The sequence below is a fragment of the Hyla sarda genome, chromosome 4, assembly GCF_029499605.1.
Source record: "Hyla sarda isolate aHylSar1 chromosome 4, aHylSar1.hap1, whole genome shotgun sequence".
NCBI lineage: Eukaryota > Metazoa > Chordata > Amphibia > Anura > Hylidae > Hyla > Hyla sarda.
In genome coordinates, this window is record NC_079192.1 from 243,990,991 (window position 1) to 244,014,206 (window position 23,216).

General features: G+C 41.5%; 1 protein-coding gene across 2 annotated transcripts in view; it reads left to right on the plus strand.

Moving 5' to 3' along the window:
- Positions 1-241: 241 nt before the first annotated feature.
- WNT2 (Wnt family member 2) overlaps positions 242-23,216 on the plus strand; it is a 142,240-nt gene continuing 119,265 nt past the window's right edge. The window contains exon 1 of one of the 2 annotated variants that reach the window (XR_008892668.1): positions 242-576. Coding sequence is in view for 1 of the 2 variants with exons in the window: in XM_056573851.1 (XP_056429826.1) it covers positions 494-576 (83 nt within the window). In the remaining variant the exon portion in view is untranslated. The remainder of the gene's footprint in view (positions 577-23,216) is intronic. The other variant, XM_056573851.1, reaches the window with a different exon arrangement.

Genomic DNA, 23,216 nt, shown 5'->3' on the forward strand with positions numbered 1-23,216 from the left:
TTGTTTGACTGAATCTTGTTTGGGTTTCAGGTTGCTGAGAGGTGACTTCAGGGTTTAATTGTCAATCATAGGTGTTTTTTGTAGCCCTCCCTTCTCTATGTTATCCCTTTTTTGTCTTTTGACATCATTCTATACATCATTGTTATACACCCACCCTTTCTGCAGGCAACGTCCATCAGCTCCAGAGCGGTACTTCCACTGCTCAGTACAGATGAAATAAGCTTACCTCTTGTTCCCTTCCCCACTAACCATTTAATTCTGAGACAGAGCTGAAGTCATTTGAGAATGTTCCAAGTCATTTTTTTGCCTGTAGTTTTTAATTTCATATCACAGTAGCTGATCAGAGCCTGACAAGGAACTGTAGGCTTCGGATACATTACCAGGCTTGTTTTATATATTTAATGCTGAAAGAGTAACCTTTTTACCCTTTTCTCTCCTCATCTCTCATGGGATTTTCTATACTAATATTGATATGCAGTGAGGGATTTTTAATATGAGCACCTTGTTCCTGGATATCTGGTTTGTTGCTCCTGTCATCTTGCTGTTTGTGACACCTGAAGCAACTACTTCATGGTGGTAAGTCTTTAGATCTGTTGTTACCGGATTTATTCCAAAATATAGTAGCATCATTAATAAAGGGAATATGATGTGGCTGAGGAAGGGGGTTTCATTACATCACAATGGAAATAGAGTTGTTTCATATTTTGTACTAAGAAGAGAGATTCATTCTCTGGTCCCCTTTGTCTGGAAAAGCACTAGTTAACTTGGTCTCATAGCTTCTGTATGCCTAATTTCTACCTTATGGTAATAAAATGTTTAGTTGTAAATCCTATTCACCTTTTCGTTAGGGGGAAGGAGAGATACTTTGAATATACTTGCAAGCTTTCTGGTACGTACGTATGTGTGTGTAATATTTTTTTGAATTATTTCCTTTATTTTTATACCTAGAAATTGAGAACTTGCACGTTACTTGTCCCTTTAAACATGTACTTTCTTTTGGCATGTGTACAACCCAAGCAGTATGATTTATCTTGCTCAATAAGGTAAAATCTGGAATATGCAGCAGAGCTCAGCATTTTAATGATGGTTTTGTCTAAAACAGATAGTGCTATAATCATCTCTTACAGCTGACTGAATGGAGTGCCATCTAATGTCTATACTTACGTTTTTTCCAATGCTAATGAAATAAACACTTCACAACTGGTTTTACAGTCATGCTGCTGCTGGTCAGCAGATGTTATCCTACTATATACACCAAGGTCACTAAATAGTTTTATATACTGAAATGGTCAACTTTTAGCAGTCACACATTACCAGAAAATTATGATTCATTTCCCAATTTACTACCCAACATGAATTGTTGTCATTTCCATTGCATGAGCATAACATGCACACTACTAAGCTTTTTGAATGGAAGTATACATTTATTACCATGCAAAGACCACTTACTGTTTAAAGTTAAGGAATTATGTTATTTAGTTTTCAGAATTATATTTTACAGTTAGCAAAAAAAGAGCAGATTCTATTCAATATATGTAGTAACACCATGCAGATCGATTTATTTCCTTGGTTGATAACTTAACAGTCAATGATAATTACTAATTAGCTTATGGAAGTTATTGCCTCTGGACATGGTTTTTGTGGGATTTTACACTAGACCTGCTTCTTAAATTCTTAATCTGTTTTATCCATTGGATATGTGTATAGATAAAAAGAGAGAACTGATTAAAAACAGTGAAATATAAGTAGTACCCCACACTTAGATATTGGTCTTTTGAATGAACTTGTAAGGCAATGTATTTGACTTTAAAGGTACCTTTTCAAACTTTCTTAAGTAATAGGGAACATCTGGGCACAGATGATATAATCTTCTTTTAAGACTTGTCTAATATAAATAAGAATATTTCTACAATGGACACTCCATGCTGATTTTTTTTTTTCTTTGATACTTTTTTCAGGTTTTTTTCTGTCTACTTTCAGTGTCTTGGCTGTCATTGGGAATAACATCAAATAATATCCCAGCCAATGAACTGCTAGTGACCTGATATGACTTGGTATTTTTCAAGTCATATGTTTTTTGTAAATTTTTTTCTTTATCTTTTAAACTAAGATTCAACGGCAAATGATATTTAAGAGCAAATACAACTGTTGGCCTTAGTTCAGTTCTGATATACATTCCTGAAGTATGAAATACTGTCAGAAGCTGGGACAGTGCATATAAGTTAAGCTTGTACGTTGCATATACATAATACTGGCTGCCATAGACAGTGCGTGTTGTGCTGAATGTTCCTGCAGGGCAAATGCGGGACCTTTTGAGTTCCAACAGTGGTTGGCTGAAGGGAATGACTGGTTAAGGGGTTGTACAGGTTTAAAGTAAAAAAAAAAAAACTTGTTCATAACTGTATCTAATATTACTCTGTACTCAGTACTCTGCCACTGCCGTGGATGTATTGCTTTTATCTGCAATAAATCGATAAAACTCAGACTCTGCTGGATTATCTTCTTCTTTATCACGTTGTGCACCTGGTCCAGGCGGATCCGTGCAGAGTTGCTGCGGGAGGTGAGCGGACAGATTTGTGCTATCTGATATTACCACTCAGCCCCAATCAATTGATTGAATATTTTTATATTTTTTTTTATTTAATAGCTAAAGTTACAGCCATATTATTACATCATATGTCAGAACACCCTTTGTTAAAAAGGTCTCTAGAGTTAGAAAACTACACACCTGTTGTGTGTGGTATTACACTTGGCTCCCATTGTTTTAATGGAACTGTGCTACAGTACCACACACCAACTGGGGGAAAAAAATGGTTCTGTTTCTGGAAAAGGAAGTTAGGTTCTTCTATTCCCAGATAACCTGTTTAATGCTTCAAAGTTGTTCTTCTTTATTACTGGGAAATGCTACAATTACTATGGTCAGAGAAAAGTGCATGTGGAGATATTCCATGTTATGATATTTACTTGTGATACAATTTCGTTGCGTTTTATGGAATTGGTGAAAATATTTACAACTGTGTCTAGCAATAGATGTACCATTTCATAAGAACAGTTCTGGTAATAACATGGTAGATAATTGCCAAATATGTCGCACCCTACTGTTAGAATTAAATAGCTTAAGTAGACCTCCACTTTAAGTTTGGATAGTTAACAAAAATGCTATTAAGAACTTTTTATCACATTATTTTCAATGTTACATTTGAGTTATTTTGTTCAATGTATAGAACGCAATTATTACTGGTTAACTTTGAGCAACTTAATATTTACATGTTTATGTCAGTACTAGTTGATATTGTGATCTTTAATAGGAAAAGTATAGAGACAATCTTTGATAATGTGGTATATTTTCAGTGTACAGTATATAGCATAATCTACTGGAAAATGTAAAGTACAGAAGTTTAGATTTAACTAAAATGCATTTAATGCTGATTTATAAAAATATTGCACAACCAGTTCACATACTATATAATTAACTTTATGTAAGAATATATTTTGTGGCCGTTAGTGGAAAATCAGATCTTTCAATAGTTGCTTGAATATCTGCTGACTTTTATAGTAGTCCAATTTTCCAAACTCTTTCAGACTTTGTGATCATACACATAAGCATAGTAAATTTTAAGTTATTTATCAGTTGTACATTAAAACTATCATTCTAAACTGGAATTAAAGTTGATAAGGCTGGCCATAGATGCACATATAATTCAAGTGAAAATCTGGCACCTATATTATGGTTAGAAAATTAACTGGACACAAAGATTTTCACGAGATTGCTATGACACCTGTAGCAAATAACTGTAATCTGATGCTGGAGCTTTGCCAGTGCTTTATTGTTTTATTTTGATCACTACACTACATATTCTGTCTGATTAAAGTAAATGTATGAACAGAAGGGTTAAGAAACAATGATAAACAAAATAATGTCATAACTTTCTGTAAATATTTATTTTTATATGGTCTAAAGTAATGGACCATTGTTAATTGTGTCAATTTAAGAACTATTCTGTATGTAATTACTATATTCAGTATTCAGTTTTGGGCCTATTGCTACAGGTCAAGGACTTAAAAAGGATGCCCCTTTTTCCAGTAAACAAAGTTAACGTGCATATTTCTACACTACCTTTTAACTACTACTGCTGCTGCTGTGTTTACACTTTTAATCTCAGTTGAAAGATCATTGGGGGAATAAATAAAAATGGTCTGCTGTATTTTCTGCAGTTTATTTTGGTGCCCATTTGAGGGTAAAGGGGTATTCCACCATAAGGTAATTTTATTACTTACCTGCTAGAACTGAGCATTTCCTGTTGCATTTTGTTCTCTAAACTACACATCCCACAGTTCCATGCATGAAAGTTTGAGATCACTTTCCTTCCTCCCACACATCAGACACCACACTTATTGAAACACAGTGTTTTCTAGCCAGGGGGCCTACAGCGGTTGCAAAGTTGAAGCAGGATATGCTCCTTCTGATCACCTGACTAGTAATGTCAGGTCTCGATGCACTGCAACCTGGGAAATCCTGAGACATGAGTAATTTTGTATGATGTTAAAAATTAATATTTGGCGATAATCATAGAAGAATTGTGAGACCAGCATCACACACAGGTACAGACATTATATTATGAATTACACTAACTTTACAGCCCCTGTAGCATAGTCAAATAAAAAGGTCCTGGAATATCCCTTTAATGGGTAGCAAAATCAGCTGCACAATATATGCTGCAAAAATACGCAGCAGATCCTGTAGTTATGGACGTACCCTTATTGTGTATTGCCCGCAGCAGCCAATCATAGAAATATCTTCCCCATTCAGCTGCCCAAATTAAAAACAATAGGGGCTAAAAAGCAATGTTTTATCATTAGCTAAACTGCTATTCTTTACTATGTTATGCTGGTATGAATGCATGAGTTATGCATGCGTATGTATATTTAGAAGAGACTAATTAGCTGCCGATTACTTGTTAAAATTCCTGATATGTTAGACTGATGTACAAGCAAATAAGGTGACCTAACTTAATCCCTTCCCAACCCAGGACGTACCAGCTGTTGTAGTTTTGCAACATCTGGATGTCCCGTCCCCCCCCAATGTGAATGTACAGGGTACACTCACATGGGCGGGGCGGAGGTTTACAGCAAGTATCTGGCTGCAAGTTTGAGCTGCGGCAAATTTTCTGTCGCAGCTCAAACTGCCAGCGAGAAACCACTGTGAACCCCCCGCCCAGGCGACTGTACCCTAAAAGCACTACACTAACACAAAATAAAATAAAAAGTAAAAAACAGTACATATACACATACCCCTACACAGCCCCCCTCCCCAATAAAAATGAAAAACGGGTGGTACTCCACTGTTTCCAAAACGGAGCCTCCAGCTGTTGCAAAACAACAACTCCCAGTATTGTCGGACAGCCGTTGACTGTCCAGGCATGCTGGGAGTTTTGCAACAGCTGGAGGCACCCTCTTTGGGAATCACTGGCGTAGAATTCCCCTATGTCCACCCCTATGCAAGTCCCTAATTTAGGCCTCAAATGGGCATGGCGCTCTCACTTTGGAGCCCTGTCGTATTTCAAGGCAACAGTTTAGGGTCACATATGGGGTATCGCCGTACTCGGGAGAAATTGTGTTACAAATTTTGGGGGGTATTTTCTGCTTTTACCCTTTTTAAAAATTTTAAATTTTTGGGAAAACAAGCATTTTAGGTAAAAATTAAATTTTTTTTTTTTTACATATGCAAAAGTCGTGAAACACCTGTGGGGTATAAAGGTTCACTTAACCCCTTGTTACGTTCCCCGAGGGGTCTAGTTTCCAAAATGGTATGCCGTGTGTTTTTTTTTTTTTTTTTTTTCTGTCCTGGCACTATAGGGGCTTCCTAAATGCGGCATGCCCCCAGAGCAAAATTTGCTTTCAAAAGCCAAATGTGACTCCTTCTCTTCCGAGACCTGTAGTGCGCCAGCAGAGCACTTTTCACCCCCATATGAGGTGTTTTCAGAATCGGGAGAAATTGGGCTTCAAATTTTTAGGGGGTTTTTTCTGCTATTACCCTTTTTAAAAATGTAAACTTTTTGGGAAAACAAGCATTTTTTTTTTTTTTTTTTTTAACATGTGCAAAAGCCGTAAAACACCTGTGGGGTATAAAGGCTCACTTTACCCCTTGTTACGTTCCCCAAGGGGTCTAGTTTCCAAAATGGTATGCCATGTGGTTTTTTTTTTGCTGTTCTGGCACCATAAGGGCTTCCTAAATGCAACATGCCCCCCAAAAACCGTTTCAGAAAAACGTACTCTCCAAAATCCCCTTGTCGCTCCTTCCATTTTGAGCCCTCTACTGCGCCCGCCGAACACTTTACATAGACATATGAGGTATGTGCTTACTCGAGAGAAATTGGGCTACAAATACAAGTAAAAATTTTCTCCTTTTACCCCTTGTAAAAATTCAAAAATTGGGTCTACAAGAACATGTGAGTGTAAAAAATGAAGATTGTGAATTTTCTCCTTCACTTTGCTGCTATTCGTGTGAAACACCTAAAGGGTTAAAACGCTGACTGAATGTCATTTTGAATACTTTGGGGGGGGGGGGGATAGTTTTTATAATGGGTTAATTTATGGGGTATTTCTAATATGAAGACCCTTCAAATCCACTTCAAACCTGAACTGGTCCCTGAAAAATACCGAGTTTGAAAATTTTGTGAAAAATCGGAAAATTGCTGCTGAACTTTGAAGCCCTCTGCTGTCTTCCAAAAGTAAAAACACGTCAATTTTATGATGCAAACATAAAGTAGACATATTGTATATGTGAACCAAAAAAAAAATGTATTCGTAATATCCATTTTCCTTACAAGCAGAAAGCTTCAAAGTTAGAAAAATGCAAAATTTTCAACATTTTCATCAAATTTACGGATTTTTCACCAAGAAAGGATGCAAGTATCGACAAAAAATTACCACTATGTTAAAGTAGAATATGTCACGAAAAAACATTCTCGAAATCAGAATGCTAACTAAAAGCATTCCAGAGTTATTAATGTTTAAAGTGACAGTGGTCAGATGTGCAAAAAACGCTCCGGTCCTTAAGGCCAAAATGGGCTTGGTCCTGAAGGGGTTAAGGACCCAGGACGTATGGGTACGTCCTGGGTCCCGGTGCTGCGATATAACTCGGGGTCACACGGTGACCCCGCATCATATCGCGGCGGGCCCGGCGTCATAGTGAAGCCGGGACCCGCCTCTAATAGTGTGCGGCACTGATCGCGGTGCCGCGCGCTATTAACATTTTAGCTGCACGCTCAAAGCTGAGCGGCGCGGCTAAAAAAGAAAGTAAAAGTGCCCGGCTAGCTCAGGGAGCTGTTCGGGATCGCCGCGGTAAAATCACAGAAGAATTGTGAGAAAACCGTCACACACAGGTACAGACACTATATTATGAACAACACTAACTTTACAGCCCCTGTAGCATAGTCTAATAAAAAAAAATCCTGGAATACCCCTTTAAACATTGCATATTCATTGACCAGTCTCACAAGTAGGCACTATGGTTTCAGTAATATACAGAGTAATTGCTGTGCTTTATATGTACTGATAAGAAAGACAGTGAGCTGTGACTGACTTTTGTGGCTGCAGAGCATACTAGCTTGAAATCCAAGGGCATGCCCAATCTCAAGATGGCACCTCAAATGAACTGTTTACAAGGTGGCTATCTTATAACATTATGACTGTATTTGTCACTTTGCTTCCAAAGGTAATTTTTTATGTTTGGTTATATTTACCTTCTAATTATTGTAATATAACATAGTATGATGATAGGTATTGTTTACCAAACCATTTACATCTAAAAAAAAACCACATCAATATGAAGATTTTCTTTTAGGCACTTCGGACTATAGCCAGGCAATGTAAACTAGACTACAGCACCATGATATATATTCTTTACAATAACTGTTATATATAACTTTGCCAATAAAATATTTACAGAGTATATATTTTTACAAACCTATATATCACACTACTCAGATCCTCCTGCCTTATAACATGCTGCTTGCAGGTTGCAACATATTCACTATAGTATAAAAATTGGTCATCCTCCAAAAGTGTGTGCAGCTCCAAAGTATATGAAAAAAAACAAGATTACTTTTAAAATATTTACCTTGCAATAACAACTGGTGTTCACCAGCACACAGATTCTTTTCTTACAGTTGTTTTTGCATCTGCAGTGACTGAGGAAAACCATCTCAGCAGCAGTCATGGAAAAATGGGCACTTAAAAGACATTACAGTCTACAGAAAGTGGGTTTAGTAATATTAAATATAGAAAAAGAACACTGGCACTAAAAGGATATCATCTAATATATATATATATATATATATATATATATATATATATATATATATATATATATATGATATTGCCAACACTGCAGACTTGTTTTGATAATAGGGCCCTGTACACTGTTTAATGTTAAAAGGTAATAAATATAAATAAAAAAAATGCCAGCGCTGAATTTTATGAATGCTCTGAGGTATGAGAGTGTCTTAGTATAGAGAAGGTTTTTGTGTCCCATTGTAACAAAAGCAAAGGGAAAAAACTTCTACTCTTATGATGTGTATGTCTATACTTCATGCATGCTTAGATTACCGTATGTAATAGTTTCTTGGTATATGTATTCAAAAAAAAAAGTGTATTGTAAAGGGTATCACAATGTTAGATAAAAGTCTTATTTGCAATACTTATATTTTACTATATCTGCCTCCAGGGTAATCAATAAGTAAAAATTGACAACACAGACAAGCATAGATGTGAACAGTAGGACAGCTGATTATAGACTATTCTAGCTGGCAAGCTCCCCTTGCTGCTGCAATATACAACGGAGTAGGGATTCCCAATGATTCCTTCTATTTTGGCGATATTTCGCAATCCTACAGAAAAATACACACTATAGATGAAACCCAAGAGGATCTTACCTATACTGCTCAATATAGGACTGATCATGACTTTTCAGTATTTTCTACACACGACTCTTTATCAAACTTCATACACCATAGTGCAGGATAGTGAATAAGTTTTTTATCGTGGAGGATCCGACCACTGGGACCCCTGCGATCTCCTGTACGGGGCCCCGGCTCTCCTTTGAAGTGGCACGTCACGCCCCCAGCCCAAAGCGGGGGCCGCCACGCCCCCTCTATATATCTCTATGGGAAAGCCATTCAGCTCTCTTCGTCTCCTTTAACCCCTTACGGACCAAGCCCATTTTGACCTTAAGGACCAGGCGTATTTTAGCTTTGCATTTTTGTTTTTTCCTCCTAGTCTTCAAAAAATCATAACTCTTATGTTTTTAACCACAGACTAGTATGAGGGCATGTTTTTTGCGCGACCAGTTGTCCTGCGTAATGACATCACTCATTTTACCATAAAATGTATAGCGCAACCCAAAAAATACTATTTGTGTGGGGAAATTAAAAAGGAAATCACAATTTTGCTAATTTTGGAAGGTTTCGTTTTCACGCCATAAAACTTATGGTAAAAATGACATGTTTTCTTTATTCTGTGGGTCAATGCAATTAAAATTAAACCCATGATTATATACTTTTCTATTATTGTTGCGCTTAAAAACAAATTGCTAACTTTTTTACCAAATTAGTATGTTTAAAATCTTTCTATTTTGATGACCTATAACTTTTTCATTTTTCCGTATAAGCAGCGGTATGGGGGCTCATTTTTTGCGCCATGATCTGTACTTTTTATTGATACCACATTTGTGTATATAAAACTTTTATAAATTTTTTTACTTTTTAAATAAAATGTGACCAAAAAAGCAGCAATTATGCTTTTTTTTTAAAAATTTTTTTAAGTTCACGCCGTTCACCGTATGGGATCAATAACATTATATTTTAATAGTTCGGACATTTACGCAAATATACCAAATATGTGTATTAATTATTATTATTTTTTTTACACTTTATGGGGGTAAAATGGGGAAAAAAGGACATTTTTATTAGGGGAGGGAATTTTTCAAATTTTTTTTACTATTTTTTTTTTACTTTTTTTACTTTAATTTTTACAATTTAATAGTCCTCATAGGGGACTATCTTTATCAATCCTTTGATTGCTAATACTGTTCAGTGCTATGCATAGGGCATAGCACTGATCAGTTTTATCAGCGATCTTCTGCTCTGGTCTGCTCGATCTCAGACCAGAGCAGAAGACCCTGGCAGACGGCCGGAGCCAGTTGAGGGGACCTCCGGCTGCCATGCTGGATGATCGGATCCCCACGGCAGCGATGTGAGCGTTCCGATCATCCATTTAAAGTACCGCACTCAAAGGGGTTAATGGCAGACATCAGCCCGATCGCTGATAGCAGCCAGGACCTGCCGCGCATGATACGAGCACTTGTCCGGTGCTTGTGGTCATGACGGAGCGCATAAATGTACGCCATGGTGCGTTAAAAAGGGAAAAAAGAGCGCTCCATAGCGTAATACCGCAAGGTGAGGGGTCCACAAATACAATGGGAAATTCCCTTACCATAAGCGGTTGTGTAAGCTCACACACCACAGTGGTCAGAGTGAGTGAGAGACCGGTCCAGTCTGCAGCCTTCCCATCCGAGCAAGACAATGGCAAAAAATGAATTCTAGGTGTGATGGGATTCAATGGCACTGAACAGGAGCAGACCCATCAGGTAGGACGGAGAATGGCTTTATTAAAACAATGCAACGCGTTTCACCGCAGGTGCGGCTTCATCAGGCATGATCAGGCAGAATCATGCCTGATGAAGTGCACCTGCGGTGAAACCTGTTGCATTGTTTAAATAAAGCCATTCTCCGTCCTACCTGATTTGTCTGCTCCTGTTCAGCGCCATTGAATCCCATCACACCTAGAAGTCCTTTTTTGCCATGGTGCGTTAAGTACCACTGCACCATGACATACATTTATGTCCATTGTCGTTAATGATCCCATGCCAGGAACAACTAAATTCCAAGAAACAATGGAAAAAGGGAATATACAAAAGGGTAACACAGACTGAAAAAAAGAAATAAAAATCACAAAAGGGGAATACGGGGAGGAAAACTCTACAAAAACCTACCAAAAGAGAAGAAAAGCATTAACATTATAGACAAATCGGAGAAGTCAAAAGATATACACCGTATTTTTCGCTCCATAAGACGCACTTTCTCCCCCAAAAGTGGGAAGGAAATGTCTGTGCGTCTTACGGAGTGCTAATGTGTGTGTGCCGAAGTGCAGGGAAGGCTGCAGAGGGGAGGCTGCTGACGCTTACCTGCTCCTGGGTCTGAAAGGCGAAGTGCTCCGCTGCCCCGTTCTATTATTCACACCGCTGCCCCGTTCTGCTATGCCCTTTACTTCCACTGTCCCGTTCACCTGTCTCCATAATGGAGTCTTATGGAGGAGCATGTGACACACACGTCACTCCCCTGCGCCCAGCGTAACGCTATGGAGGAAGCAGAGTGACGTGTGTGTCATATGCTCCTCCATAGACTCCATTATGCAGATGGCAGAACAGGGCAGCGGTAGTGAAGTACTGGTTAGCAACTGCAAGGGGGGGTCCTGCTGGCCACAAGGGGGGGGGGGTCCTGCTGGCCACAAGGGGGGTCCTGCTGGCCACAAGGGGGGTCCTAAATATTTTAGTACCCGTTTGGTTCAGAATGTTTTTTTCTTGTTCTCCTCTAAAACCTAGGTGCATCTTATGGTCAGGTGCGTCTTATGGAGCGAAAAATACGGTAATGTTAGTAATTATGTTTGGAAAGCTAATGAGGAAAAAATACTTTAGAAGAGCCTAAAACCTGCTCCTAGCTGCCCTTTTAATTGTTTGGAAACCTACATCGAGGTAAAAAAAAAATTGAGGGATTTAACCTTAAAAAAAAATTATCTTTATAAAAATTCCTTGGTACAAACAGACAAAAGTACCCCTACGGTATACAAACACACTTCTCTAAAGAAAAATAATTTTTTCCCCCTTAAGAACATGCACTGTAAATATATAAGGCCTATAGAAGGATATAGATACTCTAGAGCCTGGGTTCTCAACCTGGGGTATGTGTACCCCTAGGGGTACGCCAGGGGCTGTCAGGGGGTACGCGAAAGCGCTGTCAAATACTAGCCATGCATTGGCCAGTATTTGACAGCGCATAGCGGAGAACGGCCGCGGCAGCTCACTGTACAGTAGCCGCGGCACGTCAGTGCGGCCCCGCCGAACTGGGCGCGCTGCATCTAAGGACAGGCCACAGGGGACCGCATGACGCCAGGTAAAGGATAAAAACAAAAAGTTAAAAACAACTGTATGGCACGGAGGGGGGATGTATGGGACGGAGCACAAGGCATTAAGATGGAGGGGAGAGGGATAATGGTGGGGGGGATGGGGAGTAATAAAGCACAAGGCATTAAAATTTAATGCCCTGTGCTTTTTATCCCCATCCCCCCACCTCCATTATCCCTCTCCCCTTCCATCTTAATCCCTTTGCGCCATTCCCCCTTCCTATGATCCCCTTTTGCCATATCAATAATAATGGCACAAGGGGATTAATATGGAAGGGGGAAAATGGCAAAAGGGGATTTAGATGGAGGGAGGGATAATCAACTCTCCATATTAATCCCCTTGTGCCATTATTATCCGATATGGCAAAAGGGGATCAGAGGAGGGGGGAATAATGGCGCAAGTGGATAAAGATGGAGGGGGAATAATGGCGCAAGGGGATTAATATGGAGGGTTGATTACCCCCCCCCCCCATCTTAATCCCCTTGTGCTATTATTTATTCCTCCTTCATCTTAATCTCCTTGTGCTATTATTCCTCCTCCATCTTTATCCCCTTGTGTTATTATTCCTCCTCCATCTTAATCCCCTTGTGCTATTATTCCTCCTCAATCTTTATCACCTTGTGTTATTATCCTCCCTCCATCTTTATCCCCTTGTGTCATTATTCCTCCTCCATCTTTATCCCCTTGTGTTGTTATTCCTCCTCCATCTTTATCCCCTTGTGTTGTTATTCCTCCTCCATCTTTATCCCCTTGTGTTATTATCCTCCCTCCATCTGTATCCCCTTGTGTTATTATTCCTCCTCCATCTTTATCCCCTTGTGCCAATATCCCCCCTCCATCTTTATCCCCTTGTCCCATTATTCCCTCCTCCATCTTAATCCCCTTGTCCCATTATTCCCTCCGCCATCGTTATCCCCTTGTCCCATTATTCCCCCTCCATCTTAATCCACTTGTGCTATTATTCCCCCCTCCCCCTGATCCCCTTTTGCCATATTTGATAATAATAGCACAAAGGGATTAAGATGGAGGGGGGGAATAATGGTACAAGGGGATTAAGATGGAGGAGGGAATAATGGAACAAGGGGATTAAGATGGAGTGGGAATAATGGGACAAGGGTATAAAGATGGAGGGGGGAATAATAGCACAAGGGGATTAATATGGAGGGGGAATAATAGTACAGGTGGATTAAGATGGAGGGGGAATAATGGTGCAAGAGGATAAAGATGGAGCGGGAAATAATAGCACAAGGGGATTAAGATTGAGGAGGAATAATAGCACAAGGTGATTAAAGGGGTACTCCGGCACTTAGACATGTTATCCCTATCCAAAAGATAAAGATGGAGGGGGAATAATGGCACAAGGGGATAAATATGGAGGGGGAATAATAGCACAAAGGGATTAAGATGGAGGGGGCATGCATTAGTATAAAGGTAAGAACACTCCTTTTGTTCGTGGGTACCCTGCGCACATACTTTCAGCCTTCGGGGGTACAGTCGCCAAAAAGGTTGAGAACCACTGCTCTAGAGAGAGTTCAGAGAAGAGTTACTAAACTAGTACATGAATTGCAGGATAAAACTTACCAGGAAAGGTTAAAGGACCTTAACATGTATAGCTTGGAAGAAAGACGAGACAGAGGGAATATGATAGAAACTTTTAAATACATAAAGGGAATCAACACTGTAATGGAGGAGAGCATATTTAAAAGAAGAACAACTGCCACAAGAGAACATAGTTTTAAATTAGAGGAGAAAAGGTTTAAAAGTAATATCATGAAGTATCACTTTACTGATAGAGTAGTGGATCCATGGAATAGCCTTCCTATAGAAGTGGTAGCTGCCATGCTCCTCCATGCTCTGGACACTATGCTGACAGACACAGCAAACCTTCTTGCCACAGCTCGCATTGATGTACCATCCTGGATGAGCTGCACTACCTGAGCCACTTGTGTGGGTTGTAGATTCCGTCTCATGCTACTATCCAGGAAGCATAGGAACTGAAAAGTGGTCTGTGGTCACCACCTGCAGAACCACTCCTTTATTGGGGGTATCTTGCTAATTGCCACATCATTTCCACATGTTGTCTGTTCCATTTGCACAACAGCATGTGGACAGTGGGATTTCATAGAAGTGTGATTGACTTGGAGTTACATTGTGTTGTTTGTGGTCCCTTTTTTTTTTTTTTTTTTTTTTTAAGCAGTGTATAACATAGGGCTAGGGACTATTGATAGGATTTCCCCATCCCTGCAATAATCTGAATCCTATCACCCAACGCCCAGGACAAGTAGTTCCGGGCGCCGGGCAGGTGAATTTTTCATAGATTTAGCCCTGTATCGGGCTAACAGGGACAGACCGACTTCCCCCTTATTTTTCTTTAATGCCGTTGTGAGGTGCAGGAGCCGATGTAAGTCTGCACTTCACACCGGCGTTCAGGGTGTATGGAGGGGGCGGCGGCGGCCCCCAGCTGATTTCAGTAGCCGAGGGCCGCTGCTCAGAGAACCCTCCCCCACCGGCGTTTCTGTCTGTCTTCATGATTGTAGCTGGGAGCAGATTTGCAGACGTTCGCTGCGCACGCACAAGTCTGCTTTTAGCCCCTGAGGTGCCGGTGTGAGGTGAGATTTCCTCCCCAGCCCGTGCAGTCTGTCCTCCTTCACACACAGAAATCCTCCCTAGCCCCGTGCAGTGCGTCCTCTCCTCTCTCCCCCCCTGCTCTGTGTTTTCCCCGTGCAAACTTGCAGACTCTCCGTGGTAGATTGGGTCCTGTGGAGACAGAGCAGGGGGAGGGGGATGGGAGGAGCTGTGTACCGAGCTGTGTTCGTCCTCGCTCTCCCCCTGCTTCTTGTGTAATGTAGAGCGGGGTGGTGTGAAGCTCAGGTGAGGAGGCCAAGCATGCAGGCAGCGGGAAGGGTGGTTGTATATGTATGTAATGTATAATTAGGGGGGGGGTGTCAGCGGTGGGTGTATGTATGATGTGTGCATATGTATGGTGTGAGTGTGTGTGTGATGTGTGTATATGATGTGTGTATGATGTCTGTGTATATATGATGTGTCTATGATGTATGTGTGATGTGTATGTAATGTTTGATGGGGGGCAGCGGCGGGTGTATGTATGATATGTGCATATGTATGGTTTGAGTGTATGTGTGATGTGTGTATGATGTCTGTGTGTGTGTATGGTGAGTGCAGGGCCGCCATCAGGGGGGTACAGCCAGTACCCCAGTAAGGGGCCCTGGTTTCCAGGGGCCCGGGCCCTCTGCTGCATCCCCCTGCAGCACCCAAGCACAGAAGCAAAAGACTGCTGTTAAAACATCAGTCTCCTGCTTCCACTGGCAGCTGCGACCAATACTTACTGCCATCTGTCCTCTCCTCCCTGTATGAGGCTCTTACAGGCTGGCGGCGATTAACTGCCGAATATCGGGCTGTGTATGGGAGGCAGAGGACCTTCGATTATGTCATTACCATGTGATCGGTCACATGGGTGGGAGGAGCCTGACTGCTGTGCTATGGAGGCCCAGGAAGAAGTTCCTGTATAGGGGAATGTGTATCATGATAAGGTAACCTATAGTACATACACACTCACACACAAATACCTATATCTGTGTTTTTCAAACAGGGTGCCTTCAGCTGTTACAAAACTACAACTCCCAGCATTCCCTGAGAGACGACGGTTGTCTGGGCATGCTTGTAGTTTTGCAACAGCTGGACATACATTGTTTGAAAAACACTGCACTATAAAATTCACACTCACTGCATTTAACACACCCACCACACACACCCTATTTGCCATTTTTTAAAATAATTTAAGAATCCAAACATGTGGTATTGCCGCGTGTGTAAATGTCCAAACTATCACAATATAACGTTAAATAAGCCTCATGGTCAATGGCGTGATTGTAAAAATAATTCCAAAGTCCACAATTGCTAATTTTAAGTTATTTCATATACAATAAAAAATAAATAAAAAGTAATCAAAAAGTCTTATCAAAAACAAAAATTGGTACCAATGAAAACTACGGATCAAAGCGCAAAAGGTGAGCCCTCTCACATCCCAGTATATGGAAAAATTCGAAAGTTATAGGGGTCAGAAAAGGATGATTTTAAAGGGGTACTCTGGCCCCAAGACATCTTATCCCCTATCCAAAGGATAGGGGATAAGATGTCTGATTGCGGGGGTTCCGCCGCTGAGGACCCCCACAATCTAGCATGCAGCACCCACCTGTAAGCACTGCAGGAAACGCTGGAAGCTCTGTGTTATGCCTCCCGACCATGGGGATGGAGTATCGTGACGAGACAACTTCGCCCCCATGTGACATCATGCCAGGCCCCCTCAATGCAAGTCTATGGGAGGGGGCGTGACGTCCCCTCCCATACACTTGCATTGAGGGGGCAGGGTGTGATTATCACGGCGGGACCCCCACGATCAGACATCTTATGCCCTATCCTGTGGATAGGAGATAAGATGTCTTGGGGCCGGAGTACCCCTTTAAGTATACTACTTTTTGTACAAAAGTTTTCTTTTTTATATATAGTTAAATAAAACAAACCCTATAAAAATTGGTTATTGGTGTAATCGTATGGAACTACAGAATAAAGATAACATCATTTTTACTGAAAAGTGCACTGGGTAGAAACAGAATAAAGTGGCACGAGGGATCAGAGGGGGGGGCAAACGATATAGCACAGGGGGTTGATCAAGGGGAGAGGGGATAAAAGTGCATGGGGGGTAGCAGCCTGATTTGTATTGCTGATACTGGTATCATGTTGTACGTCATAGGACACGCAACGTGATATGTGCAATTGGCGGTGTTGTGAGGGGTGTCCAGGGGGCTCAGGCGTGAGCTGTGTAAGGGGCCACAAAATTCCTGATGGCAGCCCTGGGTGTGTGTGTATGTGTATGTAATGTATGATGGGGGCAGCGGCGGGTGTGTGTATGATATCTGTGTGTGATGTGTGTATGATGTCTGTGTATATATTGTGTGTATGATGTCTGTGTATATATGATGTGTGTATGATGTCTGTGTATATATGATGTGTGTATGATGTCTGTGTATATATGATGTGTGTATGATGTCTGTGTATATATGATGTGTGTATGATGTCTGTGTATATATGATGTGTGTATGATGTCTGTGTATATATGATGTGTGTATGATGTCTGTGTATATATGATGTGTGTATGATGTCTGTGTATATATCATGTGTATACAAAAAAGAAGATTGCAGCAGCACTTTTGGTCAAAAAATTGAGGCTCTTAGCGCACTTTTTTGATCAAAAACGTGTCCCCCATCCTCCACGGGGAGGTGGCCTCATTCAGGATGGGACCCTAACACACATTCTGAGCCTAACACTCAGAGACCAACTCACCTCTGCTGGGCATATAGCCCCTGACTGGGTGACATGCTGGATCCATATACAATTTAAAACACCACCTGGGAGAAAGGGGGAGGGGTGCACAGCTAAAGAGGGTGCCATTCCCCCTGTGTAGTAAATACAAGCAAAAAGAAAATTAGCCAGCACAACAACCTAATACACGGGTGCACACTGCTGTGGCAAATACAGAGTATACAAAAAAGAAGATTGCAGCAGCACTCTTGGTCAAAAAATGGAGGCTCTTAGCGCACTTTTTTGATCAAAAACGTGTCCCCCATCCACCACGGGGAGGTGGCCTCATTCAGGATGGGACCCGAACACACATTCTGAGCCTAACACTCAGATACCAGCTCACCTCTGCTGGGCATATAGCCTCTGACTGGGTGACATGCTGGATCCATATACAATTTAAAACACCACCTGGGAGAAAGGGGGAGGGGTGCACAGCTAAAGAGGGTGCCATTCCCTCTGTGTAGTAAATACAAGCAAAAAGAAAATTAGCCAGCACAACAACCTAATACACGTGTGCACCCGTGTATTAGGTTGATGTGCTGGCTAATTTTCTTTTTGCTTATATCATGTGTGTATGATGTCTGTGTATATATGATGTGTGTATGTGCGTGATGTATGCATGTAATGTATGATGGGGGAACAGCGTCGGGTGTATGTATGATGTGTGCATATGTATGGTGTATATGTATGGTTTGAGTGGATGTGTGTATGATGTGTGTGTGTGTGTGTATGTAATGTATGATGGGGGCAGTGGCGGGTGTATGTATGTAATGTATGATATAGGGGGCAGTGGCCAGTGTATGTATGATATGTGTATGCATGTATGTTTTATACAGGGGCGGACTGACAAGTGCTGCCGCCAGTTGGGCTATCTAATTTTTTTTAGTGGCTTCTGGCCTCCTGCACTAAATTGCACCCCCATAATCCCGCCCCCTTCATACTCGCCCAACGACCAAGAGCCCCATGGATGCATGCAAACACGCCCGAACCAAAACTACAACTTCCAGCATGTTGCACCATAACCTAAACTGTAGAATTATAAAGTGCAACATGCTGGTAGTTGTAGTTTTGGTTCGGGTCAGCTGCAGATCCATTGGCTGCATCAGGTCATGCTGGGAGTTGTAGTTACTAACTGCAATTCCCTGTATTCCTTGACACAGCCTATGGCTCTGCAGCTGACATGAACCAAAACTACAACTCCCAGCATATTACGCTATAACCTTAAAGGCAATCTGTCATCAGCATCACCCGCACTAAGCCTGTTACACAGGCTTGTAGTGCGGGTGATGCTGATTAAAACGCTATGTACCTTATTAAAAACAGAGCAGTGGATGTTTAGAAATCTTTATATTTACTTACCTGTCAATTACAGGCTTGGGGCTCAGTTACGTCAGCGGGATTCGGAAGCGGGACTCGGCCGGCCATTGATGTAAAGTTTCCTGTGATCTTAAGTTTTTACAAGTGCGCATGCGTGGGTTAACGCTAGCGTAAACCCGCACATGTGCACTTGTAAAAACTTAAGGTCACAGGAAACTTTACATCAATGGCCGGCCGAGTCCCGCTGACGTAACTGAGCCCCAAGCCTGTGATTGACAGGTAAGTAAATATAAAGATTTCTAAACATCCACTGCTCGGTTTTTAATAAGGTACATAGCGTTTTAATCAGCATCACCCGCACTACAAGGCTTAGTGTGGGTGATGCTGATGACAGATTGCCTTTAACTGACAACGTCCTTATTGTGTGGGAAGGCACCCGTGATCATTTTGAAGAATTCATGCATACTTAAATTTTATCAACGTTAATATGTTGTTCACATTTAATTATGGTGATCAACAGCTCAAATTCATAATGTCCTTATCCAAATAATGAATAATTCTATCACCACCCAAGGTTTTCGAAAACAAATTGCGAAAAACACACTATTGGAATATAACAGTTCACACCCATCTCACATAAAGAAAAGTATACAATATTCACAATTTCTCAGATTGAAAAGGATAAATAGAAGCAGAGACTCATATCTATCACAGAGCCAAGAGTTAAGAAATAGATTGCTAGCCAGGAATTATCCTGGAAAGGTAATAAATGACGCTTTTGCACGCGCAGTTAGTCCCTCAGGAGAAGCTATTATACTCACCAATCGAATACCAACAATACACTGAGATTCTCTTTCGCTAATTCTAATCTCCGCTCTAGGATATCTTGAGCAATCCATTGATTCTGGTATATACTTGAAGCAGACCCCGAAATTATAGATGTGGCTGTTGAAAAACCGCAAGTTACACATCGAAAAAGTACCATGCTGGGTAATGCCCTTTCAATACCTATGACAGATGTTAATAAAAAAAACACATGGCTAGAGAGGAGCACTCCCAAGGGTAATTTTGCATCTGGACATTGTATTTTTTGTCTACGGAACATTAAATGGGTATTCCGGGCAAAAACATCTTATCCCCTATCGAAAAGATAGGGGATAAGAGGTCTGATCACGGGGGGCCTGCCGCTGGGACAATCCCAACCCAAACCCCCCGAACCCCCACCCCCCCCCCCCCCCCCCCCCCCCGCGCGATCTCCCTGCAGCAGCCCGCATTCTATGCGAAGCTGCGTCTGCAGTTTTGGAAACCGCCGGGCTTCTGAGACGAGGGACGTGCCGTCACGCCACGCCCCCTCCATTCATTTCTATGGGAGGGGGCGTAACGGCCGCAACGCCCCCTCCCATAGACATGAATGGAGGGGGCGTGGCGTGATGTCCCCATGATCGCGGGGGTCCCAGCGGCGGGCCCCTTGCGATCAGACATCTTATCCCCTATTCTTTCTATAGGCGATAAGATGTTTTTGCCCAGATTACCCTTTTAAGTCATGGTCTGTAAAATTGTGTGTGTATACCCATGTCATCAATCAGTTTATTACATGTCGCTCCACTTATTTAATATATGCCATTTGTGCTCTTGTGGGTTTTTTTATGTTGGCAAGACTACGCGACACCTTTTTACCCGCATACGGGAACATTTTTCTTTTGTCCATTCCGGACATGGTGCAACGCGTCTTATTGCCCACATGAAAGAATTCCACAATGGCGATTGCAGTTGTTTAAAATTAGCTTGGTTGCCTATAGGTAATCTTCCTCAGAATGGATGAGACTGTGGAATCCAGCTCTTACAATGTGAAGCACAGTGGATAATTAGATTAGATGCCTTAGGCCCGATTATTCTTAACGATAGGAATAATTTGAGTACAATTTTGTAATATGTTTGTATGTAACTTTGCATTACTCGTTGTGACCTTCACTTGTGTAGGTGTGGATAAAGACTTCTCCTCCATGCCCAATCTTTGAGTGTTGGCAGACAAAGTGTGCTTAGCACACGATACTGATACCATCCGTCCCATGAAGGTGCTCCAACTGATATTGGAGAACAACTTTTTCGCATATGATGGCAAGATGTACCACCAAATGAGGCACGGCGATGGGGACCCGTGTGGCCCCATCATACGCCAACTTATTTATGGGGTGCTTTGAGGAGAGTTTCATCACCTCAAATCCTGTTTTCCTCCAGCATGCATCTATATACCGCAGGTATATAGATGATTTATTCTTCCTTTGGAAAGGTGAAATGGATTTGATCTCCACCCTAGTACAACAGATTAACAACAACACTTGGGACATCCAGTTGACCCCCAACATCTCCAAAACATCGATAGAGTTTTTGGATTTGCTAATAACCCATAAAGAGAGGCAGATTATCACATCCACCTTTTTTAAACCGGTGGATTCAAATAGCTACGTTCCATTCCATAGTGGCCATCATAAAAAATGGAAACAAAACATCCCCTATGGGTAGTTTCGTAGAATCCGTAAAAATTGTGTCGAGGACAAAACTTTTAAAGAGCAAGCCGGCACCCTGAGAAGCCGTTTCCTGGAGAAGGGCTACCCGGACCAATTGATAAAGGATGCTTACCAGAAAACTCTGAAACTGACTCAGGATGACTGCCTACCCCCTCCTATGGTGGATTCCGTGATATCTACACTAGTGGAACCAGGCATCTCCTCAAGTGATTGCATGCATAAAAAGAACAATGAAACCGCAACAATACCGAACACCTTTAACAGAAAAAGAACAGAAGAAAGAAGCAAAAAGGGGAATCCAATCCTGAACTTTATCACCACCTATTCTGGAGGACATAGATTGATACAACAAATCATACAAAAACATTGGAGTGTTCTGAGGTCAGATCCCCATCTAATTGGTTTACTCCCTGTAAAAGCAGGTTTTACATATCGCAGGGCTCCCACCCTGTGTAATCTAATTGCTCCTAGCCGTGGGAAGAAGAATAAACCTTTGACTAACACAGAACAGCAGAAGAGGGGAGCTTCGAACATCATTCCTCAGAAGATTGGCGCCTTCAAATGTGGTCATTCCATATGTTTGTGCTGTGCCACCATCTGCCACAAGAAGTCAACTATCACGAGCACAACTACAGGAGCCATATTCCACCCGAAATCCTATATGAACTGCCAATCCTCGCATGTCATCTATATGATCACCTCTATAGGTGGCAAGCAATATATTGGTCGGACGACACAACCCCTGCATCTACGTCTTAATCAGCATCGGACCAATATTAAAAAAGGATTTCTTTTACATAGCCTGTCTCGACACATCAGTGTCCACCATAAGGATGCTCCAAATCTGATTACCATCATACCAATTGAACAAATCCCGGCCAGCACTGAGAATAGATCCGCTGTGCTGAACAGAAAGGAGATGTTTTGGATTTACACCATGCAAACACTCCATCCTATGGGTCTTAATGAAGCTATGGAATTAATATGCTGAAAACCATGCTACCCAGAATGTTTGGGGATCCCCATTTCGACCACTATACATTTTCATCGTTCCGATGATAAAACACTGTTCCGGTCCGTGGTCCATTATTGGCCCAAAACGGATCCGCATAACTGCTTCCCCCCTGCGCTATATTATCATCAGACTCTGTATATTGAAGTTCTAATTCTTTTTTGTCCTCTCCAGTGGGTTGTATATTCCAAAGATGTATATAAAAATATTGGGAGGTTGTATTCTGTTGGATTCTATATGGCCGAACCTGGCGCCCCCCACCCGGAGGACTGCCCCACATGCAGCTGCTTAGCTTTGCAGGCTGTTCATCTGTTCAATACTCTACACCATAGAGACTGCTGACATCTATGGGCATCTATGATTCCCGCCCGATCCTTTGTCTTTTAGGCTCATTTAACTACAAGTTTTTATTGTCTTTTGTTTATAATATTATATATTTATTGTATACATTTCATGTATGATACATATTTAGGATTTATATTTTGTATATAAGTCCCTCTGACTATTACGTTTATATTATAGTAAGCTTCTTGTTTTCGTGGGGTTTTCCCGTCTATATATTGTAGCCTGGCCCCTTAGTCTTCTAAGGATTGGACCTGAGGAAGAGTGGAGCATGTCCCTTCGTAACGCGTAGTCCCTTGTACATGTTCTGAGTAAAGTATGTTCTTATTTACCATCGGCTTCTGAAATTCTACTCTGCCGCACGGGTGAGCGCCGCTACAGGATCGCTTCTTCATT